The sequence below is a fragment of the Tubulanus polymorphus genome, chromosome 1 (assembly GCF_964204645.1).
Source record: "Tubulanus polymorphus chromosome 1, tnTubPoly1.2, whole genome shotgun sequence".
Classification (NCBI taxonomy): Eukaryota; Metazoa; Nemertea; class Palaeonemertea; order Tubulaniformes; family Tubulanidae; genus Tubulanus; species Tubulanus polymorphus.
In genome coordinates, this window is record NC_134025.1 from 28,301,471 (window position 1) to 28,326,442 (window position 24,972).

Sequence of the window (24,972 nt, forward strand, 5' to 3'; positions counted from 1 at the left end):
GAGTGTCGCAAAAAATTATCTCATTGCTAATTAAAGTTGAAAAATAAGATGCATGTATACGTTGTTTTCTGAATACTAAAAGATTCTTAATTTTATTTGTGTTCTGTCTACTTAATTGCGGAAATCCGATGTATTTGCAGTACTGGGAACAATAAAGTATTGAATAAAGTAATCATTAAGTATATTTGAATAAGTACTGATAAAGTATATTTGAACTTGAATTGAGCCCACTAGGTGGTGGTATTCGAAGACAGCAGGTGGTTTGATCATCTGAATATGCTCCAGCGCCGTGGCGCTTTCGCAAAAATAAGCAGCACAGATAAGAAATTCATTTTAGATTATGTGGATTCGTGCGTTATTTCCAATCCGACATAGGTTGTTGATACCAATACGATCGCGGCGCAAAGCTATGATTAGGGCAGTGGCAACAGATAGGACGATATAATAATCAACAGCAGAGAGCGTAAGCACGGCTAACAAGATGATGGAAACTCGAACCCATTTCAATGATCCATTATTATTCAAAACAAGTAAAAACGATTTTTCTTATTTTCAATTTTATTTTTACGATGATCCAGCAGTCAAACTAATCCCAACAATTATCATTAAATGAGTGTAGACACTATTAACTGGATTGTTTAGTTTTAGAACTTCGATAAATATCATTGGTTAGGTCACAATAATCGAGTGACGGACATTAGGCTTCGATACAGATACTGTACAATATTCACAAAACGATTAAACATCGTTAAAAGGAATTATCATTAATAAATCATTTGCAATCACTACTGCAGTAATAGAGGCAAACTGAACTTAGGGGACCAAATAAATATCATTAAAAAACCTCAACTAAGGGTAATAAGCACAAAATAAAAGTTTTTTTGTAACTGCTGCACAGCGCTTAGTTTTCAATAGTATTTACTTCCAAATTGTGGGATCTTATTTTTTCTTTTTGTCACTAAGCCCAGCACCTGCATTAAACTTAATCAGCAAAATATCGCCATCATGAACGATGTAGTCACGACCTTTCTGCAAATATTTCCCGTTTGCCTAAAAAACAAAGTTTTTTAGATTTTACTCACTGATAAAATATGACAACAGACCATCAATCAAATTACAAACAGGGAATTTAATTTTACCTTGACAGCACTTTCACTGCCTAATTCCTTAAAATCATCGTATTTCATGACTTCAGCCATGATGAATCCCTTCTCCATATCGGTATGAATTCGACCGGCTGCTTGTGGAGCTTTCGTACCTCTCTGTAAAAAGTACGGTTGATGGATTTTGTAAGCGAGAATTTGCAATTAATTCCTTTCACTTTTATTCGACTTTTTCTGATAGCATATTTACCTGTATCATCCAACATTTCACCTCATCGGCACCAACCGTGAAGAAATATTCTAACTGTAGAGTTTTGTAGCCGGTTTGAATGATCTTCGTTAGAATACTAGAAAAAAAATTATCAAAAATGTGTTCCGTTCAATGAAGTATCAGAGTCTTAAGAAATCATGTCTCTCTCAGTTACCTATTCGTTTTCTTTTCTTCTAAATAAGCCTGACGATCGGCATCAGTTTCCAGATCGAGTAAATTAGTTTCGAGGGCACCACTGAATGGTATAATCACAGCACCAGGATCATTAACATCTACCCATTGTTTTATTTTTAGTAACCTGCAATAGCAACAGAGATTCTCAGGATGAAACATCATCGATGTTATGCATGTAAGGAGGTCATCTTTCTTTACTCCTCATACAAGTTATATTCGCAGCACATAATGACTGACAAATCAGAGATTAGGAAGTTTGTAAAGTTTTTCTTGCCATTTATTCTTTTTTCTGATGTAATCTTTTTCGGATAAATTGATTAAGTAGATTATTGGTTTGGCAGTCAGGAACAAATGTTGATTCAAAACTTCGATCTGAAATGATGAAATTACCAATCAAATAAAATATAAAATTGTAAGTAAAAACGATACACTTAAATGAAAGAATGATTGCTGTTACCTCCTTTCCATCCCACACAGCAAAACGAACTCCCTTCTTATCTTCTTCCAACAAATGTATTACTTTCATCATTGTATCCTAAAAATACAATTCATGTATACTTATAATTTTTTTGTCGCTGCACAATTGTCGGGAATATGATATGAACTTACGTATGCCGGTTTGAGTTTTTTATCTCCACCTCTGACCGCTGTCTTCTCTAACCCAGTTAACCTTTCTTTAGCGTATTCGAGATCTTTTAAACGTAGTTCATCGAATATAATTCCTAAATCCCGAACGGGATCCACATCGCCTTCGACGTGTGTTACATCTTCATCTTCAAATGCGCCTATCAAATCACAAATATCATAACTCTATATCCTAGGCCCGTGGACCCTTAGACTCGTGGATGTAGGATGGGATTATTCGATATGTTTGAAACATATCGAATGATCCCACCCTACATTAACGATTTATATATCTATCATTCTAATATTTTCGAGATAAACCTCAATCTCATCTTCAGAGAAATTGTGTGATTGTGTGTGATAGAAATTTCTACACTGAAAATACATCAGTCTGAGTCATTTTGTAAACAATATATTTCCTTTCACTTGATGATCGGACCTAGGCTTGTCTACACCAGGGTCAGATTTAGTCAATGAAATGCTGTAGTTTACTATCACAACCGGATATTTTTCTGTCCGATTATTCTAATTTTAATTAAGTTTAACCGCACGATTAGGTCACTAGCTAGGTCACAGCCTGATCTACATGGGATGTTATAAAATCTGACGAATTGTGAAAAATATCTTAAAATACATACGCGACATATGAAACAAGGCATCACACGCACTGACATGAGACAGAAATGCATTTCCTAAACCTTGACCTTCGTGCGCCCCTTTCACCAAACCAGCTATATCTACGACCGACAGAAATGCTGGAACTTTACTGAAAAACAATCAATTACCTCATAAAATAATAATGTAAATTCAGGAGCCAATAGCTCTCGGTTAAACAATGATCTAAGTGAAACTCAACCCACTACTATGAAACTGAACCGATCAGTCATTTCTAAAATTTTACCTCGGCGGTTTAAACGTCTTGCACAGAAAATCAAACCTTTCATCCGGAACTGCAACTCGACCTACGAACATTTAAGTAAACCGTGTTAGAAATAAGCAAAGAACACGTGACAAATGTAAGGGAATTATCATTTCTTCTTACTTTCATTTGGATCTATTGTACAGAAAGGAAAATTCTCCGCTGGTATCGAACTTTTAGTCAGAACATTGAAGAACGTCGACTTTCTGAAATAAAACAATATTTTTCAGGAAAGAATATACAAATCACATGTAACAGGAGGCGTCTACACTTCATTATTTTGCCTCTCGAGACAATTATCAGTGATTATCAATCAGTATCATCAGTCAACTCGAATATCATCATCATTCATTGAACTTACCCTACATTTGGTAAACCCAGTACCCCACACTTTAGACTGGTGCCGATTCTACCAATCAATGGTGGATGTTCAACTTCGCCAGCACCTTTCTTTTTGGGAGGCATTTCTCCGATCAACTGAAGGTTGCAAAGAATGATGAAACAATTTTAAACGGATTAAACGCAGACTATTCTTCACATATAAATTCAGGGCAAATTCAGTTTCATTCCTACGATTCGCTTTATCTAAACATTTAAATAACGTTAAAAATTAATTAGCAATTTAACCACATAAGTTGAAATTGGCGAAAAGAAGCAAAATAGGTATTTAAAGACAAATTAGGGCCGGCTTACCGACAAACGTGTACTGGATAGGCGATCTTAGATGGCGCCACTGTATGGTTCATAATCATGCGGCCTAACTGCAGTTTCCCCAGTACTGTCACTTGTATCCAAATGTACTAATCAACGACACACATTCGCAACGAACGTCCCACCAGTTTTGAGTGGCCACAAAATAAAGCTACCACATACGCCTCTATTATTGAAAAAAATCAAAAAGAATATGCTGAAAGTCACATTTATAAAGACTCAAAAATTTGCACTAATTAACAAAATATCAAATAACTTACTTTTTACAATTTACAATGTTATAGTAATTATTGACATGAAATATACAGTAGGTTAATTATTTTGATAGATAAGCAATGATAGAATTTATGATCTATCATCAATGTATAATTTAAATCTAAGTTGATGAAATTCAGAACCAACTTTCTTTTAACTGTGTGAAAATGTATAATGTATATGGATGTATATATAACAAGTTTCCTTCTCAGCAACGAGGTTACTATAAATAATTATCATGAATAAATTTCAAGTAATACGCAAACCATGTCCATTTTGTGCCTTTATAAATTAGGCAATATTCTAGTCTCTTGTAAAATATTCCCATGTCATCATTACAGCCATCAACTACCAAATAGGGTCTGACTTCAGCACCCTAATGAATAGATGAATCTTTCAGACCGCAGTCCCGCCGAGACATTTCTACAAACTGGCTTATCAGCATACTCAAACTTCATTTTGTTCACGAGGAATGTTGTCTAGAATTTATGTATTTTCCTCTTAGACTTCTAAATTCTTTATTCCACAAAGAGAAGACCTCAAAGTAATGTCAAAGGTTCTAACTAATAACTACTATCAATTCACAGGACATATACTGGCAATTCTAAATCGTCAAGTATCTAAAGTGCCTGGTAGGCTATGTACGACTTGGTCAGTCCTGAGGAGCCAGAAATGAACTAAATAAGTTCATGTTTTCTCACAGAAGTCAATTTCAACAAGAAATACCAGTATAAAACTCAACCAATTCAGAAATACTGATATCACCGAAGAGTAGAAATCAAAATTCTGTTATCACAGCTTGAAGCCCAAAAGTGTTAACACTATAGGCCTACCCACTACTGTAGATGGAATAAGACTCCAACTTTTTTGTAATTCTACCAGTACTTAGCCACTAGAAAGTCTTTGCATTAAGTGTTCAATGCATTTGTAAGCTGAGTCAATGATCTCACCGTATGAAGGCATTACTAAATATACAGAAAAATATCTGTAAGTAGAAAACTTTCAAATCAATTCATCACTAGACAGACAGCGTAGAGAATGTATCACCCTCGCACCAACATCATTGGGAGCCATCCGTCAGAATGATTACTCCAAGCATCATCTACCCGGCATTCTTATTCATGATTCTTCATTTCCAGGTGATCTACCCCTGATGTCTGCGACAAACCAACCCTTCCACACCAAGTACACATACATGCCATCAGCATCTATACGAGTAACTTCTATATCATTGTTTTGTATAAAGTCAGGTAAACTTGTACACGGTCAAATAAGATTGGGGATCATTCATTTACTACGTACGCATAAAATTTGACTTTTTCAACCCCCCCTGTACGCAAAATCGGCCATTTTTCCATATACATTAAGCATTAAAGTACGCAATTGCACTTAGCCTACTCTTCCCCCTCCCCTAATGTGTACGTAATAAATGAACGATCCCTTGATATATTGTACATATCGATACAATATATCAGTGCAGTGTTCGAATTGTTTAAAACGCTCATCAATGTTTCAAATTCATCGGTTTTATCTATCTCATGGTTTCTTATCTCGGTGATAGTAGTCTCTTGACCAACACTTCTTCTCTGATCTCGGAAAAAGAAACCTAATCTGAAATCTAGCCCTTGGCGAGTTAAGGGTTTCAGAAACTGGTTTGTACTACATGTACATAATGATTTTTTATGTAGAGAAAAGGTTGTTTATCTTCTTATAATGAATGAGAAATATGTGAATGTTTAATGATTTAATACTAAGAACAGCAGGCAGGTTTATGAACACATGTTCCGAGCAGCTGTGTCTTAATTATGTCTAAACACATCTTTCGCACTGTAACTTAATACTGATAGTGAATTTTTTTCAGACAATGCATTCATATGTCTCCAAACTCGATCCCTGTAAATTAACATCAACCATGAAGATAGAATTGCTCGATATATAAATTGATGACCTGTAATAAGAATTTTGACAAGACAATTCACAAATGTATACCACCCCTCATGCCCATTGGTACCTTGGTCGTTGGATTTAAACAGTACGAGTAACCAAACCCCGACCCTAATGCCAAAGAAAAGACATATTCTGAAACGATTAAAAATAATATTGAGTTGCCGCTTTCTGATGATCACGTGTCTTTCATACTAAGTAGATAATATACTCATTGTCTTCACATGGTGTGTATATAACTGCAGCGGTCTCCATGTAATATTGTCTGTATTCAGCCACAAATATTCTATTTTTGTTTAAATAATGAGAAATTATTTCAATTTCTCTTGCAAATTCATTCACTATTGTAACAACAGATCGTTAAGGTAAACCACAGATATATCCACTACTGGACATAACAACCTCAATAGCCCCCTCTTCACGATATACAGAATATACTGTAAAAAAAACACATGTTATGTTATAATATAGTAACATTTTATGAATAATCACTTACGGTACTGTCAGTCAGTGACAACTGACCCATGTCAGTCAGTGACAACGTCCTTAGCTTGAATCTTGTAGCAGAGAAAGAGGTCTGCAACCTCATCGCTTTTCATTGAATCCGCTTCTGAGAAAATCATTCATCGTTACATCGAATAAAACAAAACAATCTGGATACCAGTGTTAAAAATGGCATTGTATTTTACGAACAGTTACATCGACTTTACAAACCACTAAAATATATGTGTATTTTTTATAATTATCATCAACCAATAACTGATTAACACCGAGAATGTATTTCAGTTCTTTCAACAGCACAAAATTCAATACCAGCAATGCAGTAAATACTTTAAATCTGGAGATATATATTTGTTTGTATGCGTGTATATAAAGCTGGTTAAATTGTTCACTATTAACTATGCAGTGATGTAGTATCTTAACTAGTATCACCGGTTAACAACAAACAATTTCAGAAATTATGCCTTCAAGTCCCCAGAAATATGATCAATTAATTCTCACCACAAGCGCTTACTGGGTATTCCATTATCAATCTCCCCCTTTTTCTTGAACATGCGATACAGATATCAGATATTGTATACTTTGTTTTTGCCAATGATGTTGAAAAAAGATTTATAAAGCCAAACGCATGACAAGGAAACAATTGCAGAAAAATCTATTCACTGATCATTATTAAGTAGAGAGCTTCGGTAAAATATTTACGAAAAAAAAATATTTCCACATTTCAATCCCTCTTGTGGTTGCAAATGCAATGTAATACATGTATAAGAACTGAGCAATATGTTTTTATCAGACAAGAACATTAGATTTTTATGAAAAGCAAGAGAAATGGCTGAAAGTAGACTATCGTTGAGTACATGCGAGAATAAATGAATTTTCTTTAACGTTTTCGTGGACCGTACGATTTTATCTGCTGTTTCCGATGTGAATTTTCGGCAGTAATCAAATGCAGTTTGCTTATCGTATATAGGTCATCATCAGATACAATGCTCGCTCACCAAAATAACCCAGTCCCAAATCAAGGAAAATAAATACCAAGTTTGAAATGATCTAAAATGGAGTGTAAAACTCGCAACATATGACCATCATTACTTCACCCATGTTAGAATCGAAGTTGCCAGATATTGAAACATCAGTTCTTCCACTGCAAAGTTATTTCTGATATTACTATATGTAAGCATTATGTACTAAGCGGATAAGCGAATGGCCTATTTCAAAGCCGATTTCGATAATATGTCATATATGTTTCAGACAATAATTTGACATTTACAACATCTATAACAATCGCTAGAATAATAATTGGTGTTAGACAATAGTCAGTAGATAGTGATACAATCCTGATTCATTTTCAAGCTGGTTGCCAGTAAACTCTATTCTATAGGCAGCCTAGCACTGACCCCCTTAATTCGAAGACGCATTCCAAACATGTACTAAAACTTAGGACGTGCAAAATTTCAGATGTAGCAGTAAAATTTTCATTCGCACACTTTTGAATTTGAAGACTTTAAAAGACATCTTCATTGATTTTGAGTGGTAGTTCTTTAACTCCGACAATGATGAACCCTTGTTTAGTACGTACTAAAATATTGTATATTTACAGTCTGTCTTATTGTTTGGAGCTTCGTTAGAACTAGGGCTCTTATTATCGATACTGAATGACACGGTTGAAAAAATGGAAAACATTTGAATTTTAATAACGATCGACTATACGAACACCCTCCCACTGATACTATATACAGATGAATACATTCTTATCAGAAAATGTAGAATGAAGAAAAAATGCAAAACTGTCGTCATCATTTGAGACTTATCATCGACGTTTTCTATCCAAATGAAAAAATACCATTCAAGCAACGCTCATCAGTGTATTTTGTCCGTAACAGCTGGGCTACTTAGCACCAGCAGTGGAACGAACAGTGCTCAGTTATACAAGTGTATTTACAGATATATTCTATTTCACGTTTATATATATATAGAAGATCATTATTTCATCCGTTGAATAAAACACTTTTAAGATAATAATGAATGGAACGATAATGTATTAATTATCCGCAGAGTCAATAAAATCGTGATACATCTATCGAATGAGATCAGTCGCCGATATTCGCTCGATCTTATAATCAACGTTTCAAAATCTTCTCGGTCTCTTTGACTCAAAGTCATCTCTGGCTTCACGACGATCCATCATGTGTTCACGCATATTACCCGACATTTTAGCCATATTGCCTCCTCCCATATTAACCATGCCACTTACGAGGCGTTGGTTGTTGTAGTTGGCGGGTGGCTGGTCAAAACGTGACTGGCGCTTAAATAAGGGTAAATGCACGTAACATAAATGTCCGAGGAGGTTGTATAGATTTATATCGTCAACACACCAGTTCACACAGCGACATATAAATGAAGGAAAAAAGAGAAACATCCATAGTTAGTAATCAGGAATGATCCTTTCAATGTTTTACACAGGTTTGGTTACCGGCAACCCTAAATGCGGTTTCATATAAGGCGGGTAAACTATACGATCGGATGAGGATAATATCTCCACCAAGCACAAATCAGTAATCCATACCATACCATATCGGCCTGTACGGGTACAAGACTAATCTACATTGGTACTACCAATATCAACGAGGGTATTCATTGGAATACCACAATAGGCCAACCTACACAAGAGCATTATAATAAAACCAAGTCTTTATCGCTAGGAGGTCAGTATTCCGGTCAGCAAAATCAGGCATGACTTAAGACCAGTTATAGAAAAGCGTATGATCAGGGAAGTATCCCTGGTATGATAGAGCGCTGCTTTCTCTGTAGGGCGGGTTCCCATAGAAATATACGCTCTTTGATGTTCCGTGCACCTTTCGTAAGGGTTTAGCATGAGTGAGAGTTTCAACTATTCGAAGGCCAGGTAGAAACCTTCAGGCCACTGAGCGTTTAGGTCCAAGAAATCATCCAAGTCTGATTTAAACACGTAAAAGTCTGTCAGTCAGCGGATCATCAGTAGCCTCACAATGAAAACCCAACATGGCTGATATGACTATTCAAAGGGCAAACAGCTACCTGATGTCCGCTACGCGTTTAGTCCAAATCATCCACATACGATTTTACTGCATTCAGTGTGTCTGTCAATAGATCATGAGGAGCCTAACAATAAAACACCCAACATTATTTCCATATGATGAGTTATTGAAGCAATCATCTGGTTCGTCCATGTCCTATAGAACTCCCCCATCATGTTCTCATTTGAGAATGCTGTTTATTCATTTCCATCTTTTGCTGCCTTCTGCCTCATACTCAACATCAACAAACCAAACCTTCTTCAAACAGATTCCAAACACGGTGCAGTGTTACCCTGAAGTCACCCCGCCTGTACGTAATAATAGCATATACTTCTATGTGAACCCAAAAACCCACAGAACCCAATTTTCATAAGCGCATCAATTTAACACGAGTAAAAAGATGCCAACATGAGTAGCTTTTCATGAATTTTTAGCTTAAATACGAAATGCAATATTGTCTCTCTTGTGTAGATTGGCCCTATGGCGAACTCTGCACCACATGGGTAACTCCAAAACCCAGCTATATACGTCATAATGCATCATGATTAAACACGATTCATCATGATCTCGATTCAGTAGTTAGATTCAGAGATGCCGCTCTTTACACGGATGTACTAATGAAGTCACACATTTCACCCGAAAAGTGAAAAATAATTTCAATTCCACGGGAACATTTATCATTTTATATCTACAGTTATAGGGATGAGTAGTATGCTATAATTGTCCAGACGAGGTGCTATCATCGGATAAGAATTTACAATCATCATCTACAGTTTTCACCTGTCTAGGACACGTAATCATCGGGAAAAACTACTCATCCCTGAATCGATAAAAAAACAGTTAAACAATCGTTTCTCTTAGCGAAAAATCGCGAATACGTGCGAAGAAAAGATCCCCGTATCATCCAACAGATTCATCCCCATACTACGTGTACCGACAAGTCAAGAGACTGAGACAACTTGAGGCTAGTCTTGAGTTTATCAGTTCATACCGTCTACACTATTACTAATGACGTAATGAGAGTAAGTGCATATAAGATGCAGTGAAGCATCAATTTCTCGAACTTGAGACTTAACCGAAATTCAAGTCTCTGTTACTAGTTATCCTCACATCGCGCCCCAACTCACGCTACTCAACGTGAATGAATTAAGATCTCATAAGGCATAATACTATCGGTACTTGAACGGGGAATGTCGGTATTCTAGAATTCGAGCAAAAAGGTGAAAATTTCAAAATTAAGTCATAAGTGAAAATTAGCAGGACTAATAATCTAAGTGAATAGGAACACTACTGAGTAATGGATCTTTCTCAAAATTCAAAGGAGTTGCAATCAAAATCTAAAATATCAGAGGAGTTTTCAAGGGCTAGTTCGAGTATCAGAAAATCAACGATGAACCTCATTAAGTCATTAGCGCAACCATTCTTTAATGATTAACTAGTTCAAGGTGATGTGACAGATCATATGATCTATCATTATCATTAGACGTATTCAGTCACAGGAATATCATATGTCAAACTGCGTTTATAATTATGATAGATTATTGTGGTAAAGTCAACATGAATGTATCCAGTACAGCCGTAGACAATTATCCGGGTGCTTTTAGCAAATTTTTACAATGGCTGAACGGCAGATCCAACCGAAGGAAAACATGCAGCAGTAAAGTTTTAAAGGTTGCAAGGACGAAAACTAGTCTATTACCAATCCACCATCATTGAGACTTATATCAATATCAACCTAGTTTTTTAAACTAATAATTATCAAAATTACGTCGCCAATAAATATATAAGATTTTATAATCCCGACCCAAAATATAGAATTTTAACATTAGGATGAAAGAAATGAGAATTTATTCACTTTTCAGAGGAAGCGAGAGCCATAGCTGCGACGCTGCGATCCCACTTGGAATCATCACGAAAATCATAGCACAGATGTATTATCGATATACCGGATACTAACAGTCAGCGATGAATCTACGCTCAATGCGATACATGCTTCAAATCTATCGTACCCTTCATATCATCCACTCGCAGTAGTTTCTGCTACTGATTTTTCGAGGAACGACTATCAAACCCCGACCCGACCACCCACATTCAAATATATGCATAAACGTACAAGCTTTTTCATCAATACAGTTACGATAGGTCGATAATTTCAACTATTTTGAAATGTTCTTTCGTTCAATGATCTATGACATTGTCTCTATGGTATAGTAGTATAGTATAGTTAGTAGCAGCTTACCTCACTAGACTCTCGACTCAATCCGAAACCGGCAGGAGGCGCCGGTGGAGGCTGCATCGGCGGAGCATTCGAATGTTCAGCTTCAGAATGATTTCCCATTTTCCATCCGTGCATATCCTACAAACAGAACAATATTCAAACATCAAAACTGCTGGAAATAAAGGAGTTTTATAGGAGAAAGTTTCATGGAAGTGACCATATCTCGGTAAACCATTAATTCGGTGGTTTTGTAATCAATATTTACCTGAGACATTTCTCTTTCTCTCTGATTTCCACGCATGTCTCTCATACTCTCTCTTCTGTTATCCTGCTGTCTTCGATTATCCTAGAGAATATATTATTGCAATTACTTCAAAAATCCGGAAACGTTTTGAAAATGTATAGTCAATTTAGAGGAGCTTTCAAGGAATCAATGAGTAGTGTATGAATCCTGCATTGCAGGAGGATGATGAAATAAATACCGCCATTTCTTGTTTACGCATGTCCTGCCAGCCCATACTCTGCTGCATCTGTCGACGTCTGAATTGTTCTTCCTGTTGTTGTTGTCTCATCAGACGGTGTTGCCTTTGAGCTTCTTCTTCTTCGCGACGGATTCGTTCGTCTTCCTGTCGTCGCATCGTCATTTCTCTTCTCTTCATCTCTTCGGCGAGACGTTGCTCTTCGAGTCGTTGTAACTCTGATAAACATCAATCATTAACACAGTTATTGATCGCGAACGGCTGATTATGAGATAGAAAATTGCGCCAATATATCATCAAATATCTTACCTTGACGTAGGAGATTTGCCTGTTGTTCGTGAACTGCATTCGACATTTCCATTTCTAGTTTATCCACTGCGTCTTCCATCTCTTTCTGTAAGCGTTCTTTTTCTTTCTGTTCCATCTCATATAGCTGTTTCCATCTCAAACCGAATTCGTATTCGAATGATTTCGTATTAGCGAATCTCGGCATTTGCTCGCGCTCCCTGAAAAAAAAAAACCCAATGTATCACTTGACATAATCAATAACAATACCCAAATGGGTAGAAAATGCTAACAAGTTTATTTCAATTGTAAATACAGATCATTCTTTTTAAGAAGGAAACACTTAATTATCAACCGATCAAAAACAATACATACTTGGAATATCCGGAATTTTTCTGTATATACTTTTCAGGCAACCCGTCTTCTTCATCTTTTTGTTCGAGGGGTTCGACTATTATCGGTTTCGGACTGGTTCCCAGTAGGAATACTCCGTCGTTGATGCTGGTCATCGCTTTCTGCGCGCCGGGTTTCCGCGCGAACTCGACGATACCCTCACCGCTCGGACGCCCGCGGTCATCGACGATAACTATAGCCCGTTCTACTTGACCGAATTTCGAAAACGCCTCCTCCAGTAATTCGTTGCTGACGAAGGGTGAAATGTGACGCACTTTCAGCGCGGCTCCGTGAGTCGCGAATCTCACTCGTAGAATTCGACTTTTACGAATCGTTCCGTCGAGTTGCATTTTCGCTTTCTCCGCGTTATGTCTCGTATCCTGGAAACAGTCGTTAAATAAGATTATCGTTTGAAATAAGGAATATTGAACTGCTTATCTTAGCTATCACAAATTTCCCCAAATGATTTTTAGTTTTTTCGTAAAACTCCCCGACTTCTTTTAAGGAAAAGTAAATTTGCTGACTTTTCCCCGATATCCAGGTGGTCACCCTCTGATTAACTAACACTAACCCATTAAATCTATTTCTAATCCTGAAATGTTACTCAAACCCTATTCATTTTCTACAATCCATTGTTGTCTTAAAGATTGATTATTTCTAATAATTATATGTATTGCCAAAACTGATGATGATTTCAGAAAATAAATTACCAATCTGATAAATCCAAATCCTTTCTGTTTATTCAGATAAACTTCCGAGACGTCTCCAAATTCGAGAAACATCTTCTTGAAATCTTCTTCCTCTAATTCCGGCGTAAGATTGCCGACGAACAATCGACATCTTCCCGTGAATTTCTTTTCTTCTTTCGGTTTATCTTCGACTAACATACTCGTCGTTTCACCGCGATCCATTCCACCGCCGCGATTATTATTGCCGTAAAAATCTCTCGAACCTCCGCCGGCTCCGTGGTTCCGATCTGTGTCATGATGGTCACCGCCTCGCTGCTGCTGGCCACCACCACCTTTTCGGTCGTGAAAATTACCTCGATTACCTCTGTAACCTCCTCCTCGACCTCCTCTTCTAACGCCGCCTCCTCGTTCGTTGCGACCCCCTCCTTTATTTAGATCGTTATTAGCTGGAAGGTTTATCCCTGCTGCAGGAGGGTTTGCTATCAACGGTGCATCAGAATCTTTTTTGGCTGGAGACTTGTTTGTATTTTTGGTTTTATCTTCACCTGCTGCATTTTCAGGTTTCCCTATAGCCGCTGTTCCATTTCCTGATGCCATCTTCGATTACAAGCGCTCTAAATATTGGCGTCAAGTTTCGTAATTTAGACGAAAATGCACTCAAAAAGCGTATAGAAAATCCGTGGATATGTTTTTAGTAACAATGGAGGATCGGAGTAGCCAGTGAGAGGGCGCCACAAGACGGTCATAGATCGAAAATTGAAACTTCTTGTTTAACGAACTGAAACGTCGGTCGAAAAACCTCAACTGGGTTCGAACCCGGGACACCCATTTATCCTTTATTCAGTTTTTGGACAATACAGAGTTCCATCTCATTTTAAGATATGCGTCTTACAAGTGAAATCACATATTTTCATCTTTCATGCCATGTACAACCAAACAACCAAAACAACCAAAATGCCACAACGACAAAAGACACAAATGATTAATTAAGTAAATATATAATTTATTAAACTAAATATGGTAATTTCTTTACAAAACAACAATTTCGAAAAAAAGAATATTCTTCAATCTCTGATTAACAATTCAGTATATAAATGGACGGTATAATCTCAGCGGAACTCTGTGGTGTCATGGAATCTATTTCTTGTTGCAAGGAAGAGAACATCAAGATTTTAATGTATACATATCTATCATAAAAAGAAAACTTTAAACTTACATATATCAAAACTCTTTAACATGGATTTCACTATCAATCCAACTGATAAGCAATTCACATCCAAAAATTAATTTTCTAAAAATATTTTCACATCAGAAATCATTCATAATTCAGTTTATTTACAATTGAATCAGTAAGGTCTACAGGTAGCGGATAAGCCTCTCAGAGACCAGCGAGTTGCCGGTATTCCGTCGTGTCTTAAATCAACTTCCATAATGACATCATTAGTATTATTACGAGTTGGAAACACGGGGCACGTATAAGTTTCGCTGACTCTTAAAATATCTTGCGAACCAGGTTTTTCGCTAGTCGGCCAACATGTAACGTGTATTACTGGTAATGTAGTGCACGTATGACGTGACGGAGCATCCTGCAGTTCACCGCTAGTTTTATCCCACGAACATCCCCAGATATATATACCGTATATAAACATGCCTTCAGGCGGAGGATCGCGCAACTGAAATATAGAAATACAAAATTTATTACAGTTTTCTTCGAAACCAGTTTAAATGAAAACGATGAAATGATTTTGAAATCGTAAGAAACTTACATGATCTTTATCGCGTGCGGTAAGTTCAGTTTGGAACACGCATGGCTCCATGTTTCCTGATCGATCAAAGTGATTGTAATGTTTATACGTGTCTTGTTTCAATAGAGCAAGGAGTCCTCTCGGATTAAAGAATGCTCCCAACCAATAAGCTGGCATCTTTTCACGACCCTAAGACAACAATAACATATATATATATGATTTACATTCAGACTAGAGTTTAATCAAGAAATGACCTTTATAAATTGTCATCTTACCAGAGCGAGAATCTTCTCAAAATGCTGTGTTCTATTTGTAAGGTCGTTTAACCAATTGATGAGGCTAAAAGATTTTGGAGGTGCCGATGGACCAGCCAGTTTTAGCCAGGATTGAGGAATTTGATTGTGATAAAGAGCATCTGCTGTTTCAACTAATTTTGGAGAAAGTTGATCTCCGAATACTGTCACTTCAACGGCAGCCTTGATTGCCTGAAATAAAGATTGAACAAAATTTTTGAATCAAGAAAAAAAAATTTGTGAGGGATGAACTTTGTTTAACGTCTAGAGTACCTGCAGAGAAGTCTTTATGTCAGTTAACAAAGTCATCATCATGTTGATCTCCCTCTGTATATAGATATTGAATGGAGTCAATCCACCGATCTTCTTGATGCGTTCAGTCAAATAATCCTAACGTAGACATTAACATAATCGTTACACATTGATTCAATTTACAAGAAAGATTGTAGATGATTCTAGTTTACTTACTGAACTATAAATTCGTGGAACTTTCGGTATCAAATTATGACATATCTCCCATAGTTCGACATCTTTCTTCATTTTGATAACAGCGTGACTCGCAGATGCAAATACTCCGGTGTTACTGACATATGGATTTGTACTATTGATACTTAAAGTAGTTGCAGGAGTTCCTAAATACAATACATGAAATGAAGATTAACATTTACTTCAGTTTGGTCAATATGTACAAGAGCCTTAACTACAACACTTACCATCAAAAGGTGTTGGAGGTCTTGGGAACAGTTGATGTGATAGTGTGTCCGATGATGGCATGCAATCCAGCAATCTATTTAGTCGAGTAAAAACATATTGATCTACTGCTAATATTGTCTAAAATACAAACGATACCAGAGTCAGTCACTTCATCAAATACAATCGAAATAGACCAGCAGATACTATAAGAACTAACCTCTGAGCTTGGGTGTAAGTTACAAGCTTCTGGTGCTTCAAGGAGATGAATCGGAATAGACTCTAAAGCCCTAGTTATAGTACCAATAGTGGCATAAGAGCTAAAGAACACTGATGGATGTTTGTACTTCACTGAAATATGAAACAAAGAATTCGTTTATATGATAGAATTACACATTATATTGATAAAAAATTAGAAATATGAATCAACAGACAACTTACATTTAGCCAGTTCAAATTCCTTTTTAACGGCAGTTGGAGATATCCAGTAGTCAACCATCGCTCCTAAACTCAACTGATCATAGACATCTGATATAGAGTTTCCATATAACATCTGCATTGACAAAACAACATTGAGGAAATAAAATTTACAAAAAGCATTGTGGGATACAGGATCGAAATTGTTAGATTGAACATAGTTTGTGATATATACCTCAGCTAACATGAATCTCATTCCAGCCCAGGACGGATTCCTGGCAGTCAAACTTCCATCAGCTGAAACTGCAGTAATGCTATCTTTGAACTCTGAGTATGCGACCTTAATTGCTTCCTATTCAAATGAAATGAAACGGAAAATGTTATATCTCTGATGGGGAAAGATTACTGCAAGGCAACAAAATCTAGATTTTTTCTTACATGAAGCTGTGTATCATTGATATGCTTGAAATCATCTGGAACATTCCACCCTCCACGACCAAATCTACTCCTTAGTTTTATAGCACCGTGCAGATAACATAGATTATGCAGTAGTGGAGTCCATTCCGGACGATTGCTGATTTTCAAAAGTTCTGTATCGGCATTACTGAAGAATCTTACGAGATTATCCTTCATTATCTAAAGGAAGAAAGAGAACAAATGTATATATTTTGAGTTTCGTATGAAATTTTAAAAGGTTACACATTGTATATTACAAAATTACCTTTGGTGGATCAATAACTAATTTCACTGATGACTGAAGGAGTTGAGTTGGTAAAGGAATTGATCCTTGTAATGAAACCCAACAGCGGAATTGTTGGTTGACCTGGTCATTTTCATTCAAAATACTCTGCAAACCATTGAGTAAATGCGGAGAATTGTGCGCATCTTGCAGGAAAATCCATTCACCCTAAAAAACATCAAAACCAAATATATCATCAGAGATGAAATACTTTTTACTCTCTACAAAAATATGAAATGCATGTGGGGTACTTACATTTTCCATTGCTCTAGATATAACCTTCTTTACATGTCTCTCTTTCACTGAGCTTCCATCATTTATTGGAATGATTTCAAATCCATTCCCTTGCTTCCCGGCAAATTCTTTAAAAAGTTCACCAGTATTTGTTTCTGTCATAGTGATGAGAGCTATTGGAATATTCGGGGTACTCTGACGAATAAGCATTCCGAAGTCCACACCAATATCAGCTGTATATCTGAAATAATGACAAATAAAACATTGATCCTTTATATTTCTGCTACTCTTGTCTTCTATGACACATAAATCGATGGTAGACCATGAACTCACTTCTTTCCTAACACAGAATTGATAAATATTGTCGTTGCTTGCATCAATCTATCATTTCTCACTGCTCTGAGTATCAGGAACCGTTGAAGGGGTGCGAAAGTGTCATCCATTTTATCGGGTAGCGGAACCAGTTCTGGGAAATCATTTTCGCACAAATTTCTCCATTGCGTTTCGCGACCATCTCGAGGCATTCGGTCAAACATGTCCTGGAACCACGGGAAATGAATCGCCAACAACTGTAGATTAGCGAACTGATCATCAAGCATCCAATCAAACGCTTTCTTAGCATTAGCAATTTTAGGATCAGTCGGTTGCGCTGACTGGCCTGCCATGACAGCGGCACCAAATGTAGGCGAGACAAGAAATTCACGTTCTCCAATTCCAACACGCCCCAAAGAATCCTCGACCTGAAATTCAATAATTTAATGAAAACAAGGGAAATTGTTTTAATGATAGTGAAAACAACTTGATGAATTCAAAACATACTTCAGTTGCGAGAAGCAGTGTGTAAATAATACGATCTTGTTCTAATAAAGATCTGGCTGTTGTTACGTATGACGTCCAAGTAAGTCTTTCAATGACTGCTTTCATAGATGTTCTGAAAAATAGATACAAATGGAGATTCAACAAATTCGACCACCGTATAAACTAACCAGAAGTATTTTTGATGTGTATTATGTGATTTACCTGTCCGAATGATTGATAGCAGTATCATAAACACTGAGGAACTGATTAAATGACGTCTGATATAGAGGATTGATTTCACACATATACTGACTCGTATCAAACAGTACAGCAGCTCGTTTAGAGATTAATCTGAATCCTTCTCTCGCTTTCAATATCGTACTAATAGCAGATACAGTTCTAGATTTACTGAAATTTGAAATACATGATATACAATATATGTTATCCAGTTCAAATGCATTCCATTAGCCAAAGTATTATCTGAATGGGAGGGTCTTAAGATGCGTCGTGAACTCGTCTAAATCCATAGATTGGTAGCGACAGAGATTTGTGGGATGCATATTGATAAACTCTTGATCCAAATGATAGCCTCACCTTTCAATAGATTCATCATAATGCTTTTTCAAGTCTGCAAGTTTTTTAGTCGTCGATAAATCATTCATGAGACGAATATCACTTCCTAAACACGTTACCATTTCATCATCTATCTTTTTCAGGACTTCCATATGTCCCAAATATTCCTAAGAGAAATATGACGATAAAACTGAATGAACTGTTTGAATGGACACCGATTAGTTTAATAATCAAGCAGTAATTTCTACCTCGTTTAGAATCGTCTCCTCTTCTTTCAGACGAGTTTTCTCTTTCTTCATGAATCGATCGAGAAGCTCTTCCTCGATACAACTGCGAGACAGATTGAAACGGATGACGTTGACGTACGCGCAGAGAATGTGCGGAATCAGATGAGGCTCGGTAGATGTGTGTATAAACAGACGGAATGAAGGCTGACATTCAACTTCATGATCACCAACCTAAAAATACAGTAAATCTATTAGAATGACGGATGATTTACAGTGAGTTTCTGATGTACAAATAAACATCATAAATATCGTAGTTACCATGATTTTGAAAGGTTGTGAACCATTCAAAAATGCTTCTTTCTTGTTTAAAACGACTCTGAACCTTTGATCAACGCTCAGCTCATCACAGTTACAATCGGTAATCAATAATGGTTGACCATCAGACAATGATGTTTCGAGCTGCGATCTCAGATCCTGAAAAAGATAGTTCATACTCCATGAAGCACATCGAACACAGTTAAATAGAACGAAATATCATATTATATGAATATCAATGAAGATAAAGACTTACATGGTACCGAACAACGACTAAATTACTGGATTTTAGATAAAACTTCATCCAGTCAATTATACGACTTGTAGTATCACAAATCAGTGGCCAAGCATTTATACTCTGTTCCTGCATCACTAAACTAGCATTCTCTAGCATCAGAGGAGTCTTAGGAAGCTCCAATAAATCGAGCTTCTTAATCTCGATCTGTAATGAATATCAAAAGCAAGCCATATTTGAGATGAAGCTGTTGGTAAAATGTTGGAAATCTCATTACAGAGAAAATTTTTCAACATACCGGCGTGTACAAGAAATCAATAAGTTGTGTATTCCTGAATAACTGTTTTGGGTTGAGTTTGATTCCGTGATGTTCACAGGCATACATGAAAAACTCACCAAGTCGCTTTCTGAAATCATATCAGATACGGGTAATCGATGAGATTTGAGACTTGAAAGTTAGTTTGTAATACAGCCATTGACTATTATGTTTACCTAGTATCAGTAGCCATACTTCCACAGTACACGAGGAATGCAGCTGCTGTGATACTGTTTGCCAACAAGGTTTCATCAGTTTCATATTCTTCGACAAACTTCTGCCACAGTTCTTCTTGCGTTTTCAGGCTAGAGAATTGAAATAAAAACGATAATTTCTCTGATAATTATAAAAGACCATCAACTCTTTCATGCTCAAGGCTTACTTTTCGATCATATCGGTTGTTGCTTTAAGGCGTTCTTTCATCGCTAACAGTTGCATGTCATATGAATGTTTTTCAACAACCGATTCGTCATATTTAGCTTGGAGTTCATCAACTAGTTTTTGAATCTTTTCCAAATCGTCTTGGGTATAATCATCCATTCGTTCCTCTCTGGCTGCGTCATCTTGATCTTGTGTGTCCTGTAGCTGAAACAGTACATAAAATATGCATCAGTTATGCTATCAAGAGAGGCTTATAGCGGTAGATTAAATGACAAATCAAATGGGAAGCTTATTATGAACTAACACATTGTCTAGTTGAAAAGAAAAGAGCTATTATGAAACTAAACTAAACGTGTTCTAACTACATTCTAGGCATGCACGTAACTTGGTAAAGTTGTGTGAAGTAAATTGGACAGTAATATTAGTTCATAGTAACAAAAGGAACGTGTTAAAATAATTTTTGTTAAAATGCACAAGTATAGAGACTTTTTAACAAACATACAGGAATTAGAGGAGATTTTTACTAAAGGGACAGCTTTGTAATAAAATAAAAATTGGTAAATTCAGGCATTTGTTATGATCTATATATACATTGTAAAATATCATACTTTTGCCTCAAATTCTTCATCTTTCTTATGTTGCTGTAAACAGGAACAATATTATGATGTATGTAAGTGTACCTGTGCTAATGAATAGTTTGTAGCAAAGAGATTAACAGAAAAAATTGAATGTGTTCTCTAAATGGATGTTCTAGTAAGCGCAGCTTCAGGAAATCACTACTCAAAGAGTGTTCAAGTGTGTGAATTACATGTGTAGAAATTGACTTGAAGAATATGATTTCTAATTCCAACTAAAAGCTTTCATCCCTTGTCTGAGAAAGATCATCAAAAATCCATATAGAGCATTTACGGAAATAAAATATTCACAGCAATTTATAAACTCAAAGAACATCTCTCTCAATCAATGACTCACCTTAGCTTCTTTTTCTTGTTGTTTCCTTTCATTTTCTTCGATTTCTCGTTCAAGTTCATGTTGTTTTTCAAGCGCTGCTTTCAGAGGCTGACAATACTTCGTGTATTCCACGATGGCTATAGTATATTGAACGAGAGTAGCGGCATCTTCACTAGCGAACCTAGCAGCAGCTAATGTTATACCTCTCGTATTGTCAGGTGAAGGTGTTCGTCGCGTTGGCGGAAATGGTCGGTTGTCTAAAAAGCAGGTTTAAGTTTTATATATGAATATAAGGTAAATAAAACTAAAAAGTTTTCGGAGTTTATGATGATATTGCTACCTGGTGCATTTTCTAAAAGAGTTCCTTCTCCAGTGATGCCTAACTGACCATCTCGACCTTTAGCCAGGAACGATTCAACCGATTTAGAAACATCGGTCTTTAAACCATCTTCCCATTGAACGTTGTGTAACATATCGACAAACTTTGTTGTATCATTCATCGCTTGCGTAATGGCTTTCCACTGAGCTCGATCAACACGTTCATTCAGGCTCTTTTCTTTAGAAGAGGCTGAAAAATTGAAATATCCACTCGTGTATTCATCTATCTTATATCAATGTTACTCTACTGGGGTACTGCTAGGTTGTCAGATTCGTGTGCAGTGTGGAAATTCAATAGCCTTTGGTGTGGGGAGTGGATAAGCATTAAAATAAGCGAACACACATTATTTTCTTACAATATACATGTTCAAAACAAATTCAAGAATGATTCTCATTTAATAGTTTTGTTATAATTTGCATGCAAGGAAGGATGTTAGTAAGTTACTTACGCATTTTAACTGATTTAAGTTTTGCACTCGCTTCACTACCTGACAGTCGACTGCTGCTTTCATCACGAGGATAGTTTATAGAAGCCGATGAATCTTTAGTGTCGGGTCTGTGCGAGTTTGGAACGCGCTTCCCAATCAGTGTCATAACCATTTCCATGACTTGTCCGACTAGTAACGGCGGGCTTCCGAATGCCTTTAAACGTTCGATGCAACCGCGATCAACTTTACCGCGCCATAGATTCACCTGAATTATCATAGAATATTTGCTGTATTCATCGATATCTATTCAAAACTATTAAGTGTTGAGTGTAAGTCGTACCTGTTTTCGTGCGCCCTCGAGCTCGTGACGACAATGTTCAACTTGTTTAATCGAAGCCATCAGTTCCTCTTTAGCTTTCACGTGTCTGTTACGCATGTTTTCCTCTCGTAAACGATCAAACTCTTTGTCATATTCATCATAATCATCTATGAGGAATATTATCGAAAAATTCAGGAATATGAAAATTACAGAGATAGGAATGTAATTTGAACCCACATTATGATTTCTTCTGATAAAGTCAATATGTTATGAACAATTCACCTTGTTTTAGAAGATCATCTTCTTCTTCGTCGTCAGAAGACATTTCATTAAGCTGCAGGAAAGCACTAAGAGCATTACTTTCGCCGACTTCTGCCTTCAATTTTTCGAGTATCGTCACTTTCGTCGTTAGTTCTCTCAGAATTTGTGCCGTGTTAGATTTAGCTTCGTCATATTTTCCTATGATGTGTTTGATGGCTTGACGCATCGTCTTCGCATCAGTTCGACTCTGAGCCAGAGCAGCTAAGACTTTTCTACGAGATTCAAGAGAAATTTCTAGCAAGTGTCTTTTTAGAAAGCTGGATGGAGTTTTGAAATTGTAACTTACTTCAACTTTTCTACAGTTTCAGTTCGTTCAATCGATTTCTTGTTGTAAATATGATAGAATGTATTCATGAACCGACGATAGGTCAATGGACCGACAAAAACTTCATTCTTTCCGAGGCCACTAGCCAGTCTATGCTTTTGTCTGAAAAATGATCAAATAATCGACTAATTAAAACAAATTGCTGAATCTAAATCTCTCAAAAATAACATACCAATCTCAACTTACTTAATATTTTCCAGTACCATTGTCTTAGAGTATGGTAGGTTTGGTACTTTGATCGATGTTGATTTGATCAGATCTTTACGTTTATCTTGAACGCGTATATTTGTCATCATGATCTCTTCACTTGCGTCACCGGCCCACGGTATTTGTTTACTCTCGGTCAGGATGAAATTGTGAATATTTGCCATACAGTTGATCACACTTTCGCTGTTAAGAATATGAATATCACTGTATAATGATGGTTTCTTTTTTCTAACAAATATTTTCTCTGAATATGTTATTATACCGCAGCTTACCCAATTTCACTATCAACGAAAGCAAACTGTTTTTGAGCGGTGAAAAAAGAGGCTTCTTTGAGTAAGGCTTCCTGTGGCCAATCGCAAACCCAATCAACTTGACATCCACTCAGCAATCCTGGATATTCACTACAAATATCAAATCACGAAGTCTTATGATGTGGCCAGATATTTTTCAATATAAACATGTAAGAGAAGTTTTTTTGAAAACAACTATTACCTGGCAGCGCTATACACAAGATGATGTCGAGGAGGAAGGCAAATAATTATATGCAAATTACTTTTCACTCTTGAAACGAAGAACTTCATCGGATCTGCGAGAAGAGCAGGATTCTCACGCTTCAGAGCTGGATAAAGTGCCTGTAGTAAACCATCCATTTCATCATTAGAAAATAGATGTAGATATTCTCCAGCGACTAGAATACTGTTTATAGCATCCAAATACGAGTCATCTTGTAAATCACGTGCCTGAAATTAGAAACGAATTGGCAACATTAATTCAATCCTGTTCATATTCCACTACAGATAGAAAGAACAACTACAACTGTATATTGTATGTAATGGGCTTACTGTGAAGAGAAGTGATAAGACTTTTCCCTCTGAACCGCTCATTCTAACTGCAGATCGTAAACCATCGAAGAACGTATTCGGTTTACTACTATCGATAGGTAGAATGGGAATATCTGCGACATGAAGAGCCAGTTTACACAGCGTCGCCAGACGAAATCCAATAGCACTGATCAGCAATGCATTACCGCTGAAAATACCACAAAATAGCCGCTGAATCAAGCGATTAATGTAAGAAAATCCACTTCATAAAGATTTTCTAGTTACTTGATCCTTGACTTACCCGTGATGCAGACTTAGAATGCGATGCAACCTAACAAGATGAACTATCACTAATTCAGAGAGTGAAATCTCCAGTTGTACATTTCCAAGTTCTTCGTTATAACGTGTTTTCTGAGCTTGTAAACACGTGAACAAATCTGCATATTTTTCAATAGGCTGTAAGGCAACTTTGACTTGTTTTTGCCCAGTAACTGAAGTCATCGGTCTCTGATACACACGCATATCAATTGGGAATGTAACAAAGTTTTCGTGAAGGGATCCTTCTTCCAGATTTGGCCAGAACTGAAAAACAAGATTTCATTAGATTCACCACAGCACAAGGAAGGACATGTATCAG

The 24,972-nt window shown here is 36.7% G+C and overlaps 3 protein-coding genes across 4 annotated transcripts in view; all 3 read right to left on the minus strand.

Annotated features, from left to right (window-relative positions):
• Positions 1-571: 571 nt before the first annotated feature.
• LOC141898089 (obg-like ATPase 1) lies at positions 572-3,937 on the minus strand. Its single transcript, XM_074783898.1, has 12 exons — positions 3,785-3,937; positions 3,453-3,568; positions 3,215-3,297; positions 3,074-3,134; positions 2,811-2,938; positions 2,158-2,333; positions 2,006-2,083; positions 1,823-1,920; positions 1,529-1,672; positions 1,354-1,450; positions 1,140-1,262; positions 572-1,050 (listed from the first exon to the last, which is right to left on the minus strand). Exons 2-12 carry the CDS (start codon positions 3,554-3,556, stop codon positions 940-942), a joined length of 1,203 nt encoding a protein of 400 aa, XP_074639999.1. The 5' UTR covers positions 3,557-3,568; positions 3,785-3,937; the 3' UTR covers positions 572-939.
• LOC141898088 (protein no-on-transient A-like) lies at positions 3,832-14,322 on the minus strand. Of its 2 annotated transcripts, none has more exons than XM_074783897.1 (7): positions 13,644-14,322; positions 12,916-13,313; positions 12,565-12,761; positions 12,259-12,473; positions 12,042-12,122; positions 11,798-11,914; positions 3,832-3,968 (listed from the first exon to the last, which is right to left on the minus strand). In XM_074783897.1, the coding sequence occupies exons 1-7, from the start codon at positions 14,217-14,219 to the stop codon at positions 3,954-3,956; spliced, it is 1,599 nt and encodes a 532-aa protein (XP_074639998.1). In that variant the 5' UTR covers positions 14,220-14,322; the 3' UTR covers positions 3,832-3,953. The 2 variants fall into 2 exon arrangements, with proteins under 2 accessions (XP_074639998.1, XP_074639996.1); XM_074783895.1 differs by lacking the exon at positions 3,832-3,968 and adding an exon at positions 6,028-8,807.
• A 326-nt stretch (positions 14,323-14,648) lies between these two features.
• LOC141915202 (uncharacterized) overlaps positions 14,649-24,972 on the minus strand; it is a 30,018-nt gene continuing 19,694 nt past the window's right edge. The window contains exons 60-93 of the mRNA XM_074806653.1: positions 24,637-24,917; positions 24,357-24,543; positions 24,007-24,254; positions 23,787-23,915; positions 23,494-23,697; positions 23,269-23,409; positions 22,944-23,194; positions 22,683-22,828; positions 22,360-22,607; positions 21,877-22,085; positions 21,558-21,793; positions 21,194-21,226; positions 20,587-20,789; positions 20,381-20,509; positions 20,187-20,295; positions 19,910-20,095; positions 19,657-19,812; positions 19,360-19,569; positions 19,133-19,278; positions 18,761-18,946; positions 18,560-18,671; positions 18,074-18,480; positions 17,762-17,981; positions 17,489-17,674; positions 17,206-17,403; positions 17,003-17,119; positions 16,792-16,903; positions 16,571-16,701; positions 16,374-16,491; positions 16,129-16,292; positions 15,934-16,050; positions 15,643-15,852; positions 15,389-15,556; positions 14,649-15,295 (exon numbers count right to left, since the gene is read on the minus strand). Of these exons, the coding sequence (XP_074662754.1) occupies positions 14,969-15,295; positions 15,389-15,556; positions 15,643-15,852; positions 15,934-16,050; positions 16,129-16,292; positions 16,374-16,491; positions 16,571-16,701; positions 16,792-16,903; positions 17,003-17,119; positions 17,206-17,403; positions 17,489-17,674; positions 17,762-17,981; positions 18,074-18,480; positions 18,560-18,671; positions 18,761-18,946; positions 19,133-19,278; positions 19,360-19,569; positions 19,657-19,812; positions 19,910-20,095; positions 20,187-20,295; positions 20,381-20,509; positions 20,587-20,789; positions 21,194-21,226; positions 21,558-21,793; positions 21,877-22,085; positions 22,360-22,607; positions 22,683-22,828; positions 22,944-23,194; positions 23,269-23,409; positions 23,494-23,697; positions 23,787-23,915; positions 24,007-24,254; positions 24,357-24,543; positions 24,637-24,917 (6,225 nt within the window). The 3' untranslated portion in view covers positions 14,649-14,968. The remainder of the gene's footprint in view (positions 15,296-15,388; positions 15,557-15,642; positions 15,853-15,933; positions 16,051-16,128; positions 16,293-16,373; positions 16,492-16,570; positions 16,702-16,791; positions 16,904-17,002; positions 17,120-17,205; positions 17,404-17,488; positions 17,675-17,761; positions 17,982-18,073; positions 18,481-18,559; positions 18,672-18,760; positions 18,947-19,132; positions 19,279-19,359; positions 19,570-19,656; positions 19,813-19,909; positions 20,096-20,186; positions 20,296-20,380; positions 20,510-20,586; positions 20,790-21,193; positions 21,227-21,557; positions 21,794-21,876; positions 22,086-22,359; positions 22,608-22,682; positions 22,829-22,943; positions 23,195-23,268; positions 23,410-23,493; positions 23,698-23,786; positions 23,916-24,006; positions 24,255-24,356; positions 24,544-24,636; positions 24,918-24,972) is intronic.

What these genes read in the sequence shown, in the direction of transcription:
- LOC141898089 (XM_074783898.1), bottom strand. Translation starts at nt 3,556, where the DNA reads ATGCCTCCCAAAAAGAAAGGTGCTGGCGAAGTTGAACATCCACCATTG. An exon ending in AAAAACTCAAACCGGCATAC is followed by an intron (nt 2,084 to 2,157) that starts GTAAGTTCATAT and finishes TTGTATTTTTAG; the next exon opens with GATACAATGATGAAAGTAAT. An exon ending in GAAGAAAAGAAAACGAATAG is followed by an intron (nt 1,451 to 1,528) that starts GTAACTGAGAGA and finishes TTTTTTTTCTAG; the next exon opens with TATTCTAACGAAGATCATTC.
- LOC141898088 (XM_074783895.1), bottom strand. Translation starts at nt 14,219, where the DNA reads ATGGCATCAGGAAATGGAACAGCGGCTATAGGGAAACCTGAAAATGCA. An exon ending in AAAAATTCCGGATATTCCAA is followed by an intron (nt 12,762 to 12,915) that starts GTATGTATTGTT and finishes TTTTTTTTTCAG; the next exon opens with GGAGCGCGAGCAAATGCCGA. An exon ending in TGCGTAAACAAGAAATGGCG is followed by an intron (nt 12,123 to 12,258) that starts GTATTTATTTCA and finishes TATATTCTCTAG; the next exon opens with GATAATCGAAGACAGCAGGA.